Source organism: Miniopterus schreibersii (genome assembly GCF_964146895.1).
Source record: "Miniopterus schreibersii genome assembly, chromosome: 2".
Classification (NCBI taxonomy): Eukaryota; Metazoa; Chordata; class Mammalia; order Chiroptera; family Miniopteridae; genus Miniopterus; species Miniopterus schreibersii.
The window spans coordinates 138,791,015-138,804,397 of NC_138102.1; the positions used below are offsets into that span (position 1 = coordinate 138,791,015).

Here is a 13,383-nt window from a genome sequence, read left to right on the forward strand (position 1 = left end):
AGACTTAAGCTAGGAAGGTTAAATGCTTATATGCCCTGAATTTTGGCAAACTAGAGGAGAGTTTTTTGTGATACCAGAATGAAATGGTAGAAAACACTGCTTTGGATTTCTGGTATGACTTGATTGTCTTCTGAAATGGACAACATATTAAAGACTGATGAGGAGTTTTATTCCAATATTGACTCTGAATTGAGGAAAACCCTTCCCATGGTGCACGACTAATACCATAGCAATATTTGCTATGCGTTCCTTTTATTACTTTTGACTACTTTCCTTCACTGTATCATTTACTTCCATTAAATCCTAACATTAAATTCCTTTGCCTATATTTGTGAATATGACCTCTTTTCATTGTGAGAATATTTATAAACCAAGAAAATAAATATTTGGCAATCAGGCATTGTATATTTTTAACTTGTTTATTTTCACATTTTATGCAACAAGAGATATACATTTTATAACGAGAATATAATACTCATATACTGTATATACACATGTGTAGTATGAACTTTACATTTAGCAATTTAGCCTTATTTCTCCACAGTTATAAGTATGGACATAAACCATGTGTGCATTTAATGCCAGGTGTGAAGATTATTTATAGTATTGAAAGGTGAGAATATATGAAATTGGGACAGAAGAAAAAAATAAGAAAGAATGAACACAGCACTAGTTAACACATAGGACAATACATAGACATCAAGATGTGTTGAATTTATAAGCGATACATGTTAAAATAGACGTTAAAAGTATTTACTCAACATATTTCACTAGATATAGTGAAACTAATTTTCTACTTATGAAAACTCTTTTCATTTGCCTTTATTTTTGTACCCAAATAATAACTCTATTTATATTTTGTATCTTAAACCCTTTAACAATAATACAGGTAGCAATATTTTTTGAAATTTTATTGATTACCAGGCATTGACTATACACTTAAATTATCTCATTTTCCTCCCCAAAACAGACAACAAAAAAACCTTTGAGGTAAGCATTATTATTATTTGTATAAAGAGTCTGACACAGAAAGAAGTTAAGTGTCTTTTCTTCATCACATATGTATTTGTGAGCAACTCAGTCTTTATTGGTTTTCTTACAGGAAAGGGGAGTGAGTTTCTATCTCACAAAGCACTGCATTTCATTTGAAAAATTCTATTAGACATGTTTCTTTTCCATATCTTTTCTCAGACTCTTAGATGCTGAATTGCCTGTCTCTCTTCCTCAATCACTCTCATTCTCTAATTTTCTACCTTTTTTTAAAAATTTATTCCTAGTTCCTAGTAGCTTTCCAGCTTTAGAATGACTTATACCCATTATACTTCTCTCCACAAGCTAGTAGGACATGTGATTTTTTTTAAAAAAATTATCTTTATCATTGAAAGAATTATATATGTCCCCTTTTCTTCCCCATTGACCCTTTCTACCCACTGCCCTGCCTAGGACATCTGCTTTTAAATATTGTATCCAATTATGTTCAAGCATTTATGAGGTTGATCAGTGACTAGGTTTTAAACTAATGAAATGCATAGTTCAACTACCAGGTTTCACTCTCTGCAGAGAGTGGAGGAAGAAATTCAATTACAAATAATATTTTGCTGTAACATGTTCAAAATCCAAAAATTACATTTATTAAATCAGAGTGATTAAAGTATCCAAATATTTTAATACTTCTCTGAAAACCACGCAGACTTATCACAATATTATTGACTGTATTTCCCTTCACCTTTTTCACCCATCTCCCACTCCCGCCCCTCTGGTAACCATTCCCTTTGGTCTCTGTTTCTATGACTGTGTTTTTGTTTTGTTTTGTTTTGTTTGTTCATTTATTTTATTTTTTTAGATTCCAAATATAAGTGAAACCACACAGTATTTGTCTTTCTCTGTCTGACTTATTTCACTTAGCATAATACCCTCTAGGTCCATACATGTTGTCACAAATGGCAATATTTCATTCTTTTCTATGGCTAATAGATTAATATCCCATTACATACATACATACATATATATATATATACACACACACACACACACACACACACACACACACACACACACACACACACACATGATATGTTCTTTATCCATTCATCTATTAATGGGCACCTAGGTTGCTTAAGTAACTTAACTATTGTAAATAACACTGCAATGAACATAGAGGGTGGATGAATCTTTTCAAATTAGAGTTTTTGCTTTCTTTGGATAAATGACCAGAAGTGGGATTGCCGAGTCATATTGTAGGTCTATTTTTAGGTGTGTTTTTTTGAGGAATCTCCATACAGTTTTCCACAGTGACTGCACCATCTTTCAGTCCCACCAACAGTGCACAAGGGCTCCCTTTTCTCTATATCCTAGCCAACAGGTTCTTTTCTTTTATTTTTTTATTGTTGACACTAGCACATATGTCCCCAATTTCCTCCTCTCTTTGCCCATCTTCACCCAGCTCCCTCCCCTTGTTCCCTCTGGCTATCACCATATCTTTGTCTATGGGTTATGGCCCCATGTTGTTTGTCTAATCCCTTCAACTTCTTTCATCCAACCAACAAGTTCTTTGTTGACTTTTTGATGATAACTTTTTTGACAGGTGTGAGGTGATATCTCATTGTGGTTTGGATTTGTGTTCCCCTGATGATTAGTGATGTTGAGCATCTTTTCATTTGTCTGTTGGCCATATCTCCAGTTCTCAGAGGTTATTTTTAGCAAGAGGTGGTACCTGGAGCCTAAGATCTGGATGCTTTGTGGGCTCCTTGCTATTGGGTTATCATTATTCTTTGGAAATTTCATGGACAAATCATGAGAAAATAAATGCATTTACAAAAATAAAAGTCTTACATCAACATTTCTTATTCCAGTCCATTAACATAGAATTTTTCCACTTTTCTTATACCACTTTTGTATCTCTTTTCTTCTGCACTGAGAAATCTGTCTCCAACAATCTATTTACTTATCACTTAATTCTGACACACACACACATAAATAGTTTCTGAATTGTTATACTCTTATTATTATTATTAAAAATCTGCTAAATAAAGTTTAAAAAAATTTTTGCAGTGTCAGTACTACTAATGACCAATTATCAGAATACTATCTTGAAAATTTATTTGTATCAATTATTTATTTTTCCTCCTACAGGATTATTGATTTATTTTACAATTATGTTCACTTGTATAAGGTTCCCCCCCCCCCATTCTTGCTCATTTAATTTTGTCTTTGGAATATGTGAAACAATAAGAATATTTTTAAAGTTAAAACTATTTAAATAGGTATACTCAACATGTACCACTTATATTTATACTACATTAATTTATCTCTCTTCATGCCCGAGTGCATGATTATAGAAGCTTTATGTTATACTTTAATATCTCTATGGTTAGTTCTCTTATATTGCTCATTTGCCAAGATATCTTAATTATTACTGCATGCTTGATTTTCCATATAAAATTTATTATTTGAAGTGTCAATGACAAATAGGGATGCTATATGGCACTTCTACTTTGCCACAACTGGGAGATTCATAGCATGGACTGCAGTTATGGAGCAATGTATTGCAGATATACATTCTTCTTTTAAACAGTGCTTTCTGGCTTGCTACTAGGACCTAGTAGAGTCTAAAGGTCAAGTCATAGGACATCATCAATTGACAATTAGATTTGAGCTTACTCTAATGAACTGAATGTTATTGGACCCTCTGAGTTATAATGCTAATCATTCACAGCAGCGATCTATCATCAAGGGAGATAGTGCTTTGGAGATCAAATTTGAACTAGTCCAGAAGGCACAAGTAAGGCTATGAACAGATGACTCAGACTTCTTTGAATCAAATTTCTCCTGTATTTACATTCTCTCCCTCTATTCACATATACGGCCTTATTGGGAGTACCTAATAACAAGTTAACCAAGAAATAAAAATATATACTTAGTTACAAATGTTCTGTACAATATGCTAGCATCCACTCAAAAGCAAATTATTGATAAATAAAATATATGCGATGTAAACAATATATATTTTTTAAATGCTAGTACAGCTAGCCCTGCCAGCATGGATCAGTAGTTGAGCATTGACCCATGAACCAGGAGTTCACAGTTTGATTCCCAGTCAGGGTACATGCCAAAGTTGTGGGCTCAATCCCCAGTAGGGGTATGTAGGAAGCAGCTGATCAATGACTCTCTCATCACTGATGTTTCTACCTCTCCTTTCCTCTCTCTGAAATCAATTAAAAAAGAATACTGGTATAGCTATATCAATATTAGTCAATGTAGAAGTTACTGAAAAAGTGTACTTCAGAAAGAGAACTGGTGGTTTTTCATAATGATAAAAAAAAAAGCTATGTTCACTGAGAAGATAACAGTTTCAAATTTGTGTCTGCATAAAAACAGTATTAATATTTAAAAAAATAAAAAATTGATATTACTACAAAGAGAAACAACTCCATAGCTGTATAAGGAGATTTAAAGAACTCAGTAGTGATACAAACAGTTAAAGTACATATCTAAATAATGTGATTAATAAACTTAACCTAGTTGACTTATATAGAACACTGCACTCAACTATCATTACATATAATTTTCAAATGTACAAGAAATGTTTACAAAACTCTGACCATATTCTAGGCCATCAAGTCAGATTCAGCTAATTTAGAAGGATTTAATTTAAAGAAAGTATGTTTTGTGACACTGTATGAGGATTTTTTGAAAATTTTATGCTTCACAGAACATATTTATAGTAGCAGATTGAGGCCAATATAGCTCAGTGGCCCTCCCCCAGGAGGAAAAGAGAAGAGTAGACCATGTGTCCAATGTTTGGGCTTTTCAGGGGCTGTCTGAGGAATGGTGTCTGTCTAGCCTGTCTTGGAACACTTATGGTACACTAGATGCCTGAAAGCTGCTGAGAACAAAATGAGCTGGGTGGCACGCTATTGCTTCAAAGAGCTGAGTTATAGACAGAAACAGAGAGAGCAAGAGATTAGGAGCGTTATTTAAAAAAAAAAAAAAAAAAAGGGCAAAATCTTCTCATTGGGAATCTCCAAACACAAGTCTGAGATGTTGTCCTCAGAAAAGATTTGAGAGGCTCCCAGAATCTCTAGGTGGCCTGAATAGTGATGGTCTTCTCCTGTGTGAATCCAGTTTAAAAAGACTAGGGGAGGAGGTTGTTTTTTCAAATGTGTAGATAAATGTCCCAGTCTAAGAAATGAAATAAATCTTTATTAAACGGACCCTTAAGAAGTGAAGGTAGAGGAACACTTAACAAATAATTCAAAATAACTGTCATAAAGCTGCTCAATGAGTTCAAGGCAGCAGCATGTGTTTTAGTTTTATTGCATCTATTCTGAAAATTGTAAATGCAAATATTCTCTAAAAAATGCTAGAAACACAAACTTTCTATAAATAATACTTAACATCATGATCACTACTTATCTTGCAAATATGAACTAATTTTTACAAAGTATAAAGCTCTACATTTAAAGTGCATGCACTAATACATATTACCTCATACAACTGTATTTAACATATAATAATACAGAACATTTAGATCCTTTAAATGTTAAAAAATTACCAATGTCATCTTGAAAATACACAAGAACTCTGCTTTTAATATACAATGTGATATTATATGCACTTTTTAGGGACTGATATTAACAGAATTATATTTTTTACATTACACTCTAGAGTATTTCTCAAAGAAATATACTGCATTTCCAGAAAATTCTATAGGAGACATAAACTTAACTATATTTTTAAATAAGTCAATTAAGAATGTATTGGATAAATAGTATGGAAGTGGAAGAAATGAGAAAACGTTAAATTAACTGTAATGTGGCATATAAAGAGACTATATAGACCAAGCATACTTACACATATGTTTAGGAATTTCAAGATTTTACTTAATTACTCTTTGGGAGTGCCCTTTATTTATGACAAAATAAAAAATTATTTATTTATAGAAAATACTACTCTATAGACCATGTCTTTGAAGGCTTGTTTTACTTGCTGGTTTCTCAGGGTGTAAATGAAGGGGTTGAGCATGGGGGCAACAGAGGTATTGAGAATAGCTACTCCCTTGGTCAATGATGCCTTTTCTTTGGCAGAGGGATTAGCATACATGAATATACAGCTTCCATAAGAAATGGAAATGACAATCATATGAGAGGAACAAGTGGAGAAAGCCTTTTTTCTCTGACTGGCTGATGGAATTCTGAAAATAGTCCTGATAATGTACATATAAGATAAAATCACCAATGCCAAAGTAAATAACAAAGTAATCAAAGCATAGTAAAAACCAATTACTTCTAGGAGCCATGTATCTGAGCAAGATAGTTGTAAAAGTGGAAAATAGTCACACGCAAAGTGATCAATGATATTGGAAGCACAATAATCCAGCTGGAGGAGAAGCATGAGGGGAGGGAAAATGGTCAGAAAGCCTCCCATCCACGCACACAGCACAAGCAGGGTGCAGAGTTTCCTGTTCATGATGGTTGAATAATGAAGGGGCTTGCAGATAGCAACGTAGCGGTCATAGGACATGGCAGTTAGAATGTAAAATTCAGTCACCCCCATGAAAATAAAGAAAAATAGTTGGGCTGCACAGTTATTATAGGAAATAGTCTTATCCCTGGTGATAATTGCCCCTAGAAACCTAGGAATACATACAGTTGTAAATGAGATTTCTAAGAAAGAGAAGTTCCGGAGGAAGAAATACATAGGCGTCTGTAGATGGGAGTCCACCAAGGTTAGGGCGATGATAGTCAGGTTTCCAGTGACACTTAAAATATACGTGATAAACAAAAAGAGAAAAATCACAATCTGAAGGTCAGGATCATCAGATAGACCTAGGAGGACAAACTCTGTGATTACTGTGTGGTTCATTTCTCTCTCTCTCTCTCTCTCTCTCGCTCTCTCTCTCTCTGTCTGTCTCTCTCCCTTTAAAGGTATTTAGGTGGAAAAAGTATTAAAGAGAGGAGATGAAAGATATGATTCATCAGGATCAATATCATCATTGATACAATTTGAAAACATGTTTTATAATCCATGCTGATTTTATTTCATTTTTTTTTGGCCATCTCATTTGCATTATGTCTTAATACATATTTATGAGTTCTGCTTTATTTACTAGTTCTCTCATTTTAAATCTAGCAGAAGTGAGGAAATTTCTTCATACAATAAATCACATCATTGAGAGATGGTAAATAAAATGAATACTTCTTGCAAATCATATTTTTCTTGAAACAATCATGAAATTTTCATGTTCTTTTTTTCTGTTATGTATTTATTAGAGGGTACTGCCACCTAAAAACAAAAATGAATGATCTTAATTCTATCAAAAGGTAAAAGTGAAATTTGGAAGACTAAAGTAACAACCCATTACATTTTTTATAATATAAGAAGTCAATGAATGATTTTCTTAAAAAATAAAATAGAATTTTAATTTTTAATTATTAATTATTTTATTTAATTATTTTATCTTTAACATTAATATTTATAAGTGTAATTATCAAGATAATATAGAACATTCTATACATATTATGTAATAATATATAATAAATGTACACATTACATACATATTATGCAACAATGTGTATATTTATTTTAAGATAGAATAATTAACCTAATTATCTTATTTAACAAATAGTGAACATATTCACTTACTGGTTTTTCTTATAATTCCATCAAAATCATTAATGTTTGGCATCTTCTATGATTTTTTGTAAATGTACATATAGGAATATTTTTATTTTTGAGCTTAAAGGAACATGCAGTATTTATCTATCTATTTTTCATTTTGCACTGAAGCACAAATTGGAAAAATAACTACTTGCCTCAGATCTTAGCAGCTCTGTCACTCAGATTGTAGCTTGGTGCATTTTCCATTTGAATATTCTTCTTTCTGAGATATTAAACTTTATGAAAAAAATGGTTTATTCTCTTGTAATTTGGCCCCACATTTTTCTTATATATGAAACCTCTGATCCATAAAGATATTTTAGAACTATATATATATATATATATATACGAAAACTCCCCCACTCTTCCTAACCTATTCAGTTAATTCCCAGCTGTGCTAGATATACCATGCTGTAGAGTTGGCTTGCTAAAGTTGTCAGTTACCTTCTTCATATATTAGATTCAAATTTCTGCTGTGAAAGATAGAATGTAAAATCATTATTTTTCTGCCAGACACTAGCAAATTCACACTAATCAAATTTGATTTGATTTTTTCTCTATTTTATGATGGTTCAAGGGAAACAGCTCAGGAAGTAGAAATGGAAAGTCAGAAATCTTAAGAAGATGTGGAAATGCACTATAGTCCTCTTCAATACTGCTGACCTAGAAGTTTAAGAAAACAACATTTGAAGAGAGAACTGAGAGAGATATTCCAACATTGGGTATTATGAGTATAGACTCTTAAACTAGGATCTGGCTTTTCTCCAGTGGCACTATAGTTCAAATACTCCAAGTCTACTTGTTTTGACCTCAGAAAAAAGTTATGCATGGATCTCTTGGGGACAAGACAAGGTCCAGGCCACATTTTGGCTACATTATAGACCATGAGGGATTTCTGGAAGCCATCCTTAGATTTGTCAATAGCCTCCTACCTCTTCTCATAGTGAATATCCCTTGAGAAAGGTTATGTTCACCTTTGAATCCCACAGAAGACTTAAAATGTTGACTTTTACAAAATAATTACTTCCATTAATCACAATTACTTAATATTTCATGAGTAATAAACATAGTTGTGATCTCCACTTTCTTACAAAAATACAACTCTTTATTTATATTTAATAATCTTGAAATATAAAAATTTTCTACATATACCTTTTTATTATTTATCTTTTGGCTTTGTTAATATTGGGGCATCAAGAAATGATGTTATTTTATAATTCTAAGTTAAACAATAACTATTATAATGCACATATTGTGCTCACAGTATTTTCCTCACAATTTTTAATGCTGTTGCAGAGCTTAGCTAACTTAGCTCTCACTACAAATAGCAGTACTTAACTGCAGTGTCAGTTTTGGCCTTCTTTTCTGCATCTTGGCCTTTACATTTATTTATCACATTTTTAACACTCTAATGAGAAATATTACAAAACACTATTTTTATTTATTTGAAATTCTGGTTAATGAATTATTAATTATTTTTGAGTTAATGTTATGTATTCTGGTAAAACACAATGAATATTTTATGTTAAGTGAAATAATCAGTTTTTATTGTTGTTCTTTATCTTTCCCAAATATTTTGATAATAAAAATTATATGTAATCAGTTAATAAGCCATACATTTGTTATGTAATTATATAAACTAATAATAGAAATTATATAATTTAATGTTATATATTAAAATAAATAACTAAACATGCATTTTAACATAAAAAATACAATAATGAATTTATACAATCAAATAATAATACAGTCATCAATGCAGAATTAAATCATGGCTGGGATGCCAGTCTGTTTGGGAATTACTGGAAGAGAGGAATTAGAAAAGAGTGTGGAGAAAAATAAAAGAAAAAGGTAGATATAACTCAAATCCATGACAGTGCATGTGTGTTATGTGCCATTGAGTTGGCTCAGACTCTGAGCAACCTTATGAATGAATGAATGATATCTACAATGTCCTGTCCTCAATAGCCCTGCTCAGCTCCTATGGACTCATGCCCTTGGCTTCTTTTATGGAGTCAATTAACCTCATTCTTGGTCTTCCTCTTTTCCTGCTGCCTTCTCATTCCTTTCCTACTTCCAAATTTTCTTCTTCTTTTTTTGGTTTCTGACAATTTGATTATAGTGTGTTTCAGTGTGGATTTCTTTAGCAAATTTTAAGTATACAACATAATTATTAGTAACTATAGTCACCATGTAGTACATTAGATCTCCAGAACTTGTACATCCCACATAAATGAACCTTTTTCCCTTTGACTACCACCTCTCCATTTGCCAGTCACCATTCCACTCTGTTTTTGAGTTCAAGTTTTTAAGACTCCACATATAAGTGAAATCATGTAGTATTTTTCTGGGTCTGGCTTATATTTCACTTACCATAATGTCTTTCAGATTCATTATGTTGTAGCATACAATAGGATTTCTTTACTTTTTAAGGCTGAATTATATATAGAAATATATAAACTCATTTTTAACCCATTTATTAGTTGATGGACACAAGGTGCTTTTATATCTTGGCCCTTATAACTAATGTTGTAATGAAAATGAGAATGCAGATACCTCTTTGAAGTATAATTTCATTGGTTATATATGAAAAAATAAGACTATTGGATCATATAGTAGGTCTATTTTTAACTTGGGGGGAACCTCCATACTGTTTCCCATAATGGCTGCATCAATTTACATTCCCACCTCAAATGTTTCTGAGGATTCCCTTTTCTCCATGACCTTGCCAAAATTTATCTTTTGTGTGAGGTGAATCTTATTATGGTTTTTAATTTTCTATAAAACTTAAATGATTTTGTTTAGAAATAGAATAATTTGGGTATATGCCCAGTTTCAAACAAATCAAAAACTTGAGGACACTCTATATATATAGAGTATCTCCCCAAAAATGTACACACACTTTAATAGGTGATGACTCACTTAATTTTTGCTTCTTTTCAGTGTTAATAAGCACTGACTTTATAATCACTCAAAGTGTGTATACATTTTTTGGGACACCCTGTATATATTAGTGAGAAAGCAGAACTTAACCTTCTATGGAATTAGAATAAACTTATCCTACATATCTAATGGCTGCTATTTCTATTAGATAATTTATATAGACATATTCTATTAAAGTGAGAAACAAGTAATATTTCTCAGTGTTTAAATGAAAGCATTTACATTTTTCAATAAATTATAAGTAATTTAAATTTTTTTCCTCGAGAAACTCCAAGATAGTGAAGAGAAGAATATTCTTCACTGTCAAATATAAATAAAAAATCATAAAATTATATTTTTGTGTATAATAAGTAAAAATGTATAAATATTTTAAAAGTATCTCTGCCATTCCTGGTGACTATTTTTTCCTACACAAAGCTCAAAATACAATTTTACTTTTAAAAATAATTATTGTTTAAGAATTTGTAATATTGTATACCTAATACTAATATAACCAATATAAGATTGTATACCAACTATATATAAATTAAAAAATAACTTTATTGGATGAAAGAAGGTGAAGGGATTAGCCAAAGAACATACATGCATCACTCATGGACACAGATAGCAATGTGGTGATGGCCAGAGGGAAGGGTGTGGGGCTGGGTGAAGAGGGGTAAAGGGGGGAAATGGGAACATCTATAATAGTCAACAATAAAAATAAAGAAAAAAATTAATTTTTTCAAAGTTGTGACTAAGTGTTTAGAAGAATGAGAGTCAGAAAGACATAAGAAAAGTAGTTTAAATTAAATGGGAAATATATAAAACAAAAAGAATTATTGGAAAAAAACAAAGGGAATGAACAAGGACGACAGGGAGTTTATTGTGATTTGAAGAAGATACTGAAATGCCATGTTTATATTTTTTAAATTTCCCTTTCCCTCAATGCGTCTCCGATTCATTACACCACATTATTTCATTTGTTTGTGAAGAATGGTCTTCCTTGCTATGTTCATGAAGGCTTGCTTGACTTGCTGATTTCTTAAGCTGTAAATAAAGGGGTTCAGCATAGGGGCTACTGAGGTGTTTAGCACAGCAACTCCCTTGCTCAAAGACACCCTATCTTTTGCTGAAGGTTTGATATACATAAAAATGCAGCTGCCATAAGAGATGGAGATGACAATCATGTGAGATGAACACGTAGAAAAGGCCTTTGTCCTCTGACTAGTAGAAGGAATTCTTAAAATTGTTCTGATGATATATATGTAGGACAGACATATCAATGCCAAAGTGAACATTAGAGTAAACACAGCACAGGCAAACCCCATTATCTCTAGGAATTCTGTGTCTGAACAAGAAAGTTGCAGCAGGGGGAAGTAATCACAGGTAAAATGGTCAATAATATTTGTCCTGCAGTAATCTAGGTTTAAGAGCAGCATGAGTGCAGGGAATATGATGAAGAATGAAATTAGCCACGAAGAGAAGACAAAGAGTGTACAGATTCTTCGATTCATGATGGTCATGTAATGCAGAGGTTTGCAGATGGCCACATAACGATCATAGGACATGGCAGCCAGAAGGTAAAATTCAGTGACTCCCAAGAGAATGAAAAAAAATAACTGAGCAATGCAATCATTAAAAGAAATGGTTTTATCTCCTGAAATAATGGTGGCCAAGAACTTGGGTATACTGACAGTTGTGAATGAAATCTCCAATAAGGAGAAATTTCTGAGGAAGAAGTACATGGGGGTCTGGAGGTGGGAATCCAGTAGGGTGAGGGTTATAATGGTCAGGTTCCCCGTGATGCTGAGCATGTAGGTGATGAAGAGAAAGACAAAGATCAACACCTGGAGCTCGGGGTCATCCGACAGTCCCAGGAGGATAAACTCTGTCACTTCTGTGTGGTTTCTCATCTTCAGTTGCTTTTCTGTTTTTCTCCTGCCTGATCTATAGGACAAAGCACAGGAAAAAAACGCATGAATTGTGGATTAACAAATACCCATGTGTAGAACCAGAATTGGACTGAAATAGTACGTTATTTCACCTTCAGGGGAAATTTAAAGGAAACTGATAATAGCAATGATCCTTCATTTCTTCTTTTTTACTGATGAAAGCTCTTTGGTAAGGCAGGTGTTAAAAAATTCAGTATCACAAAGCCTGAAGTGACAGGTCTGGGATTTGTTCCTAGACTTTTCTGACTCCAAATACAACCTGTGAAGTTTCAGAGATGTGTCCACATAGTTTCTTCCCAATGAGACTGAGCTTCATGCTATTGCTCCATTCCCTATATCCCTATATGTTTCCCATTCTGTGTAAGTTAAAAGTTTAATTACAGGCCTGGTAGCCTTGGCTCAATGGTTAGAGCATCAGCCCGCAGACTGAAGGGTCTCAGGTTAGATTCCCGGTCAAGGGCATGTACCTACATACCTTGTACCTCGGTTGCAGGCTCCCTGACCCTGTCGGGGCCTGTGCTGGAGGCAGTCAATCTATGTGTCTCTCTCACATCGATGTTTCTCTCTCTTTTTCTCTCTCTTCCCCCCCTTCCACTCTCTCTAGAAACCGATGGAGAAAATGTCCTCGGGTGAGGATTAATAAAAAAAGTTCAATTACATTGAGAATCCTCAAAAATGAGAAAGATATTGTATTCTTAAATAAAAAGTGACTTTTGCCCTTAGCCATTTATCAATTTTGTTAACACTCAGTTTTATCAACTCCTGCTGCACCTCACTGGTAGTCAGAAACACTAATGCCATTGTCACAGGCCATCTCAGGTGTGAGGCATAGAGAGGACAAAGAGGTAGA

At 33.1% G+C, this 13,383-nt stretch overlaps 2 protein-coding genes across 2 annotated transcripts; both read right to left on the reverse strand.

The window, feature by feature from the left end:
* Window positions 1-5,932: 5,932 nt before the first annotated feature.
* LOC308552877 (olfactory receptor 6C3-like) lies at window positions 5,933-6,864 on the reverse strand (the record flags this gene model as incomplete). Its single annotated transcript, XM_081128264.1, is given in 2 exon segments — window positions 5,933-5,949; window positions 5,952-6,864. Coding segments are annotated over 2 exon segments (930 nt in total).
* Window positions 6,865-11,552: 4,688 nt separating this feature from the next.
* LOC308552863 (olfactory receptor 6C1) lies at window positions 11,553-12,494 on the reverse strand (the record flags this gene model as incomplete). Its single annotated transcript, XM_081128250.1, has 1 exon — window positions 11,553-12,494. The coding sequence occupies one exon, from the start codon at window positions 12,492-12,494 to the stop codon at window positions 11,553-11,555; it is 942 nt and encodes a 313-aa protein (XP_080984376.1).
* Between the last annotated feature and the right edge of the window lie 889 nt (window positions 12,495-13,383).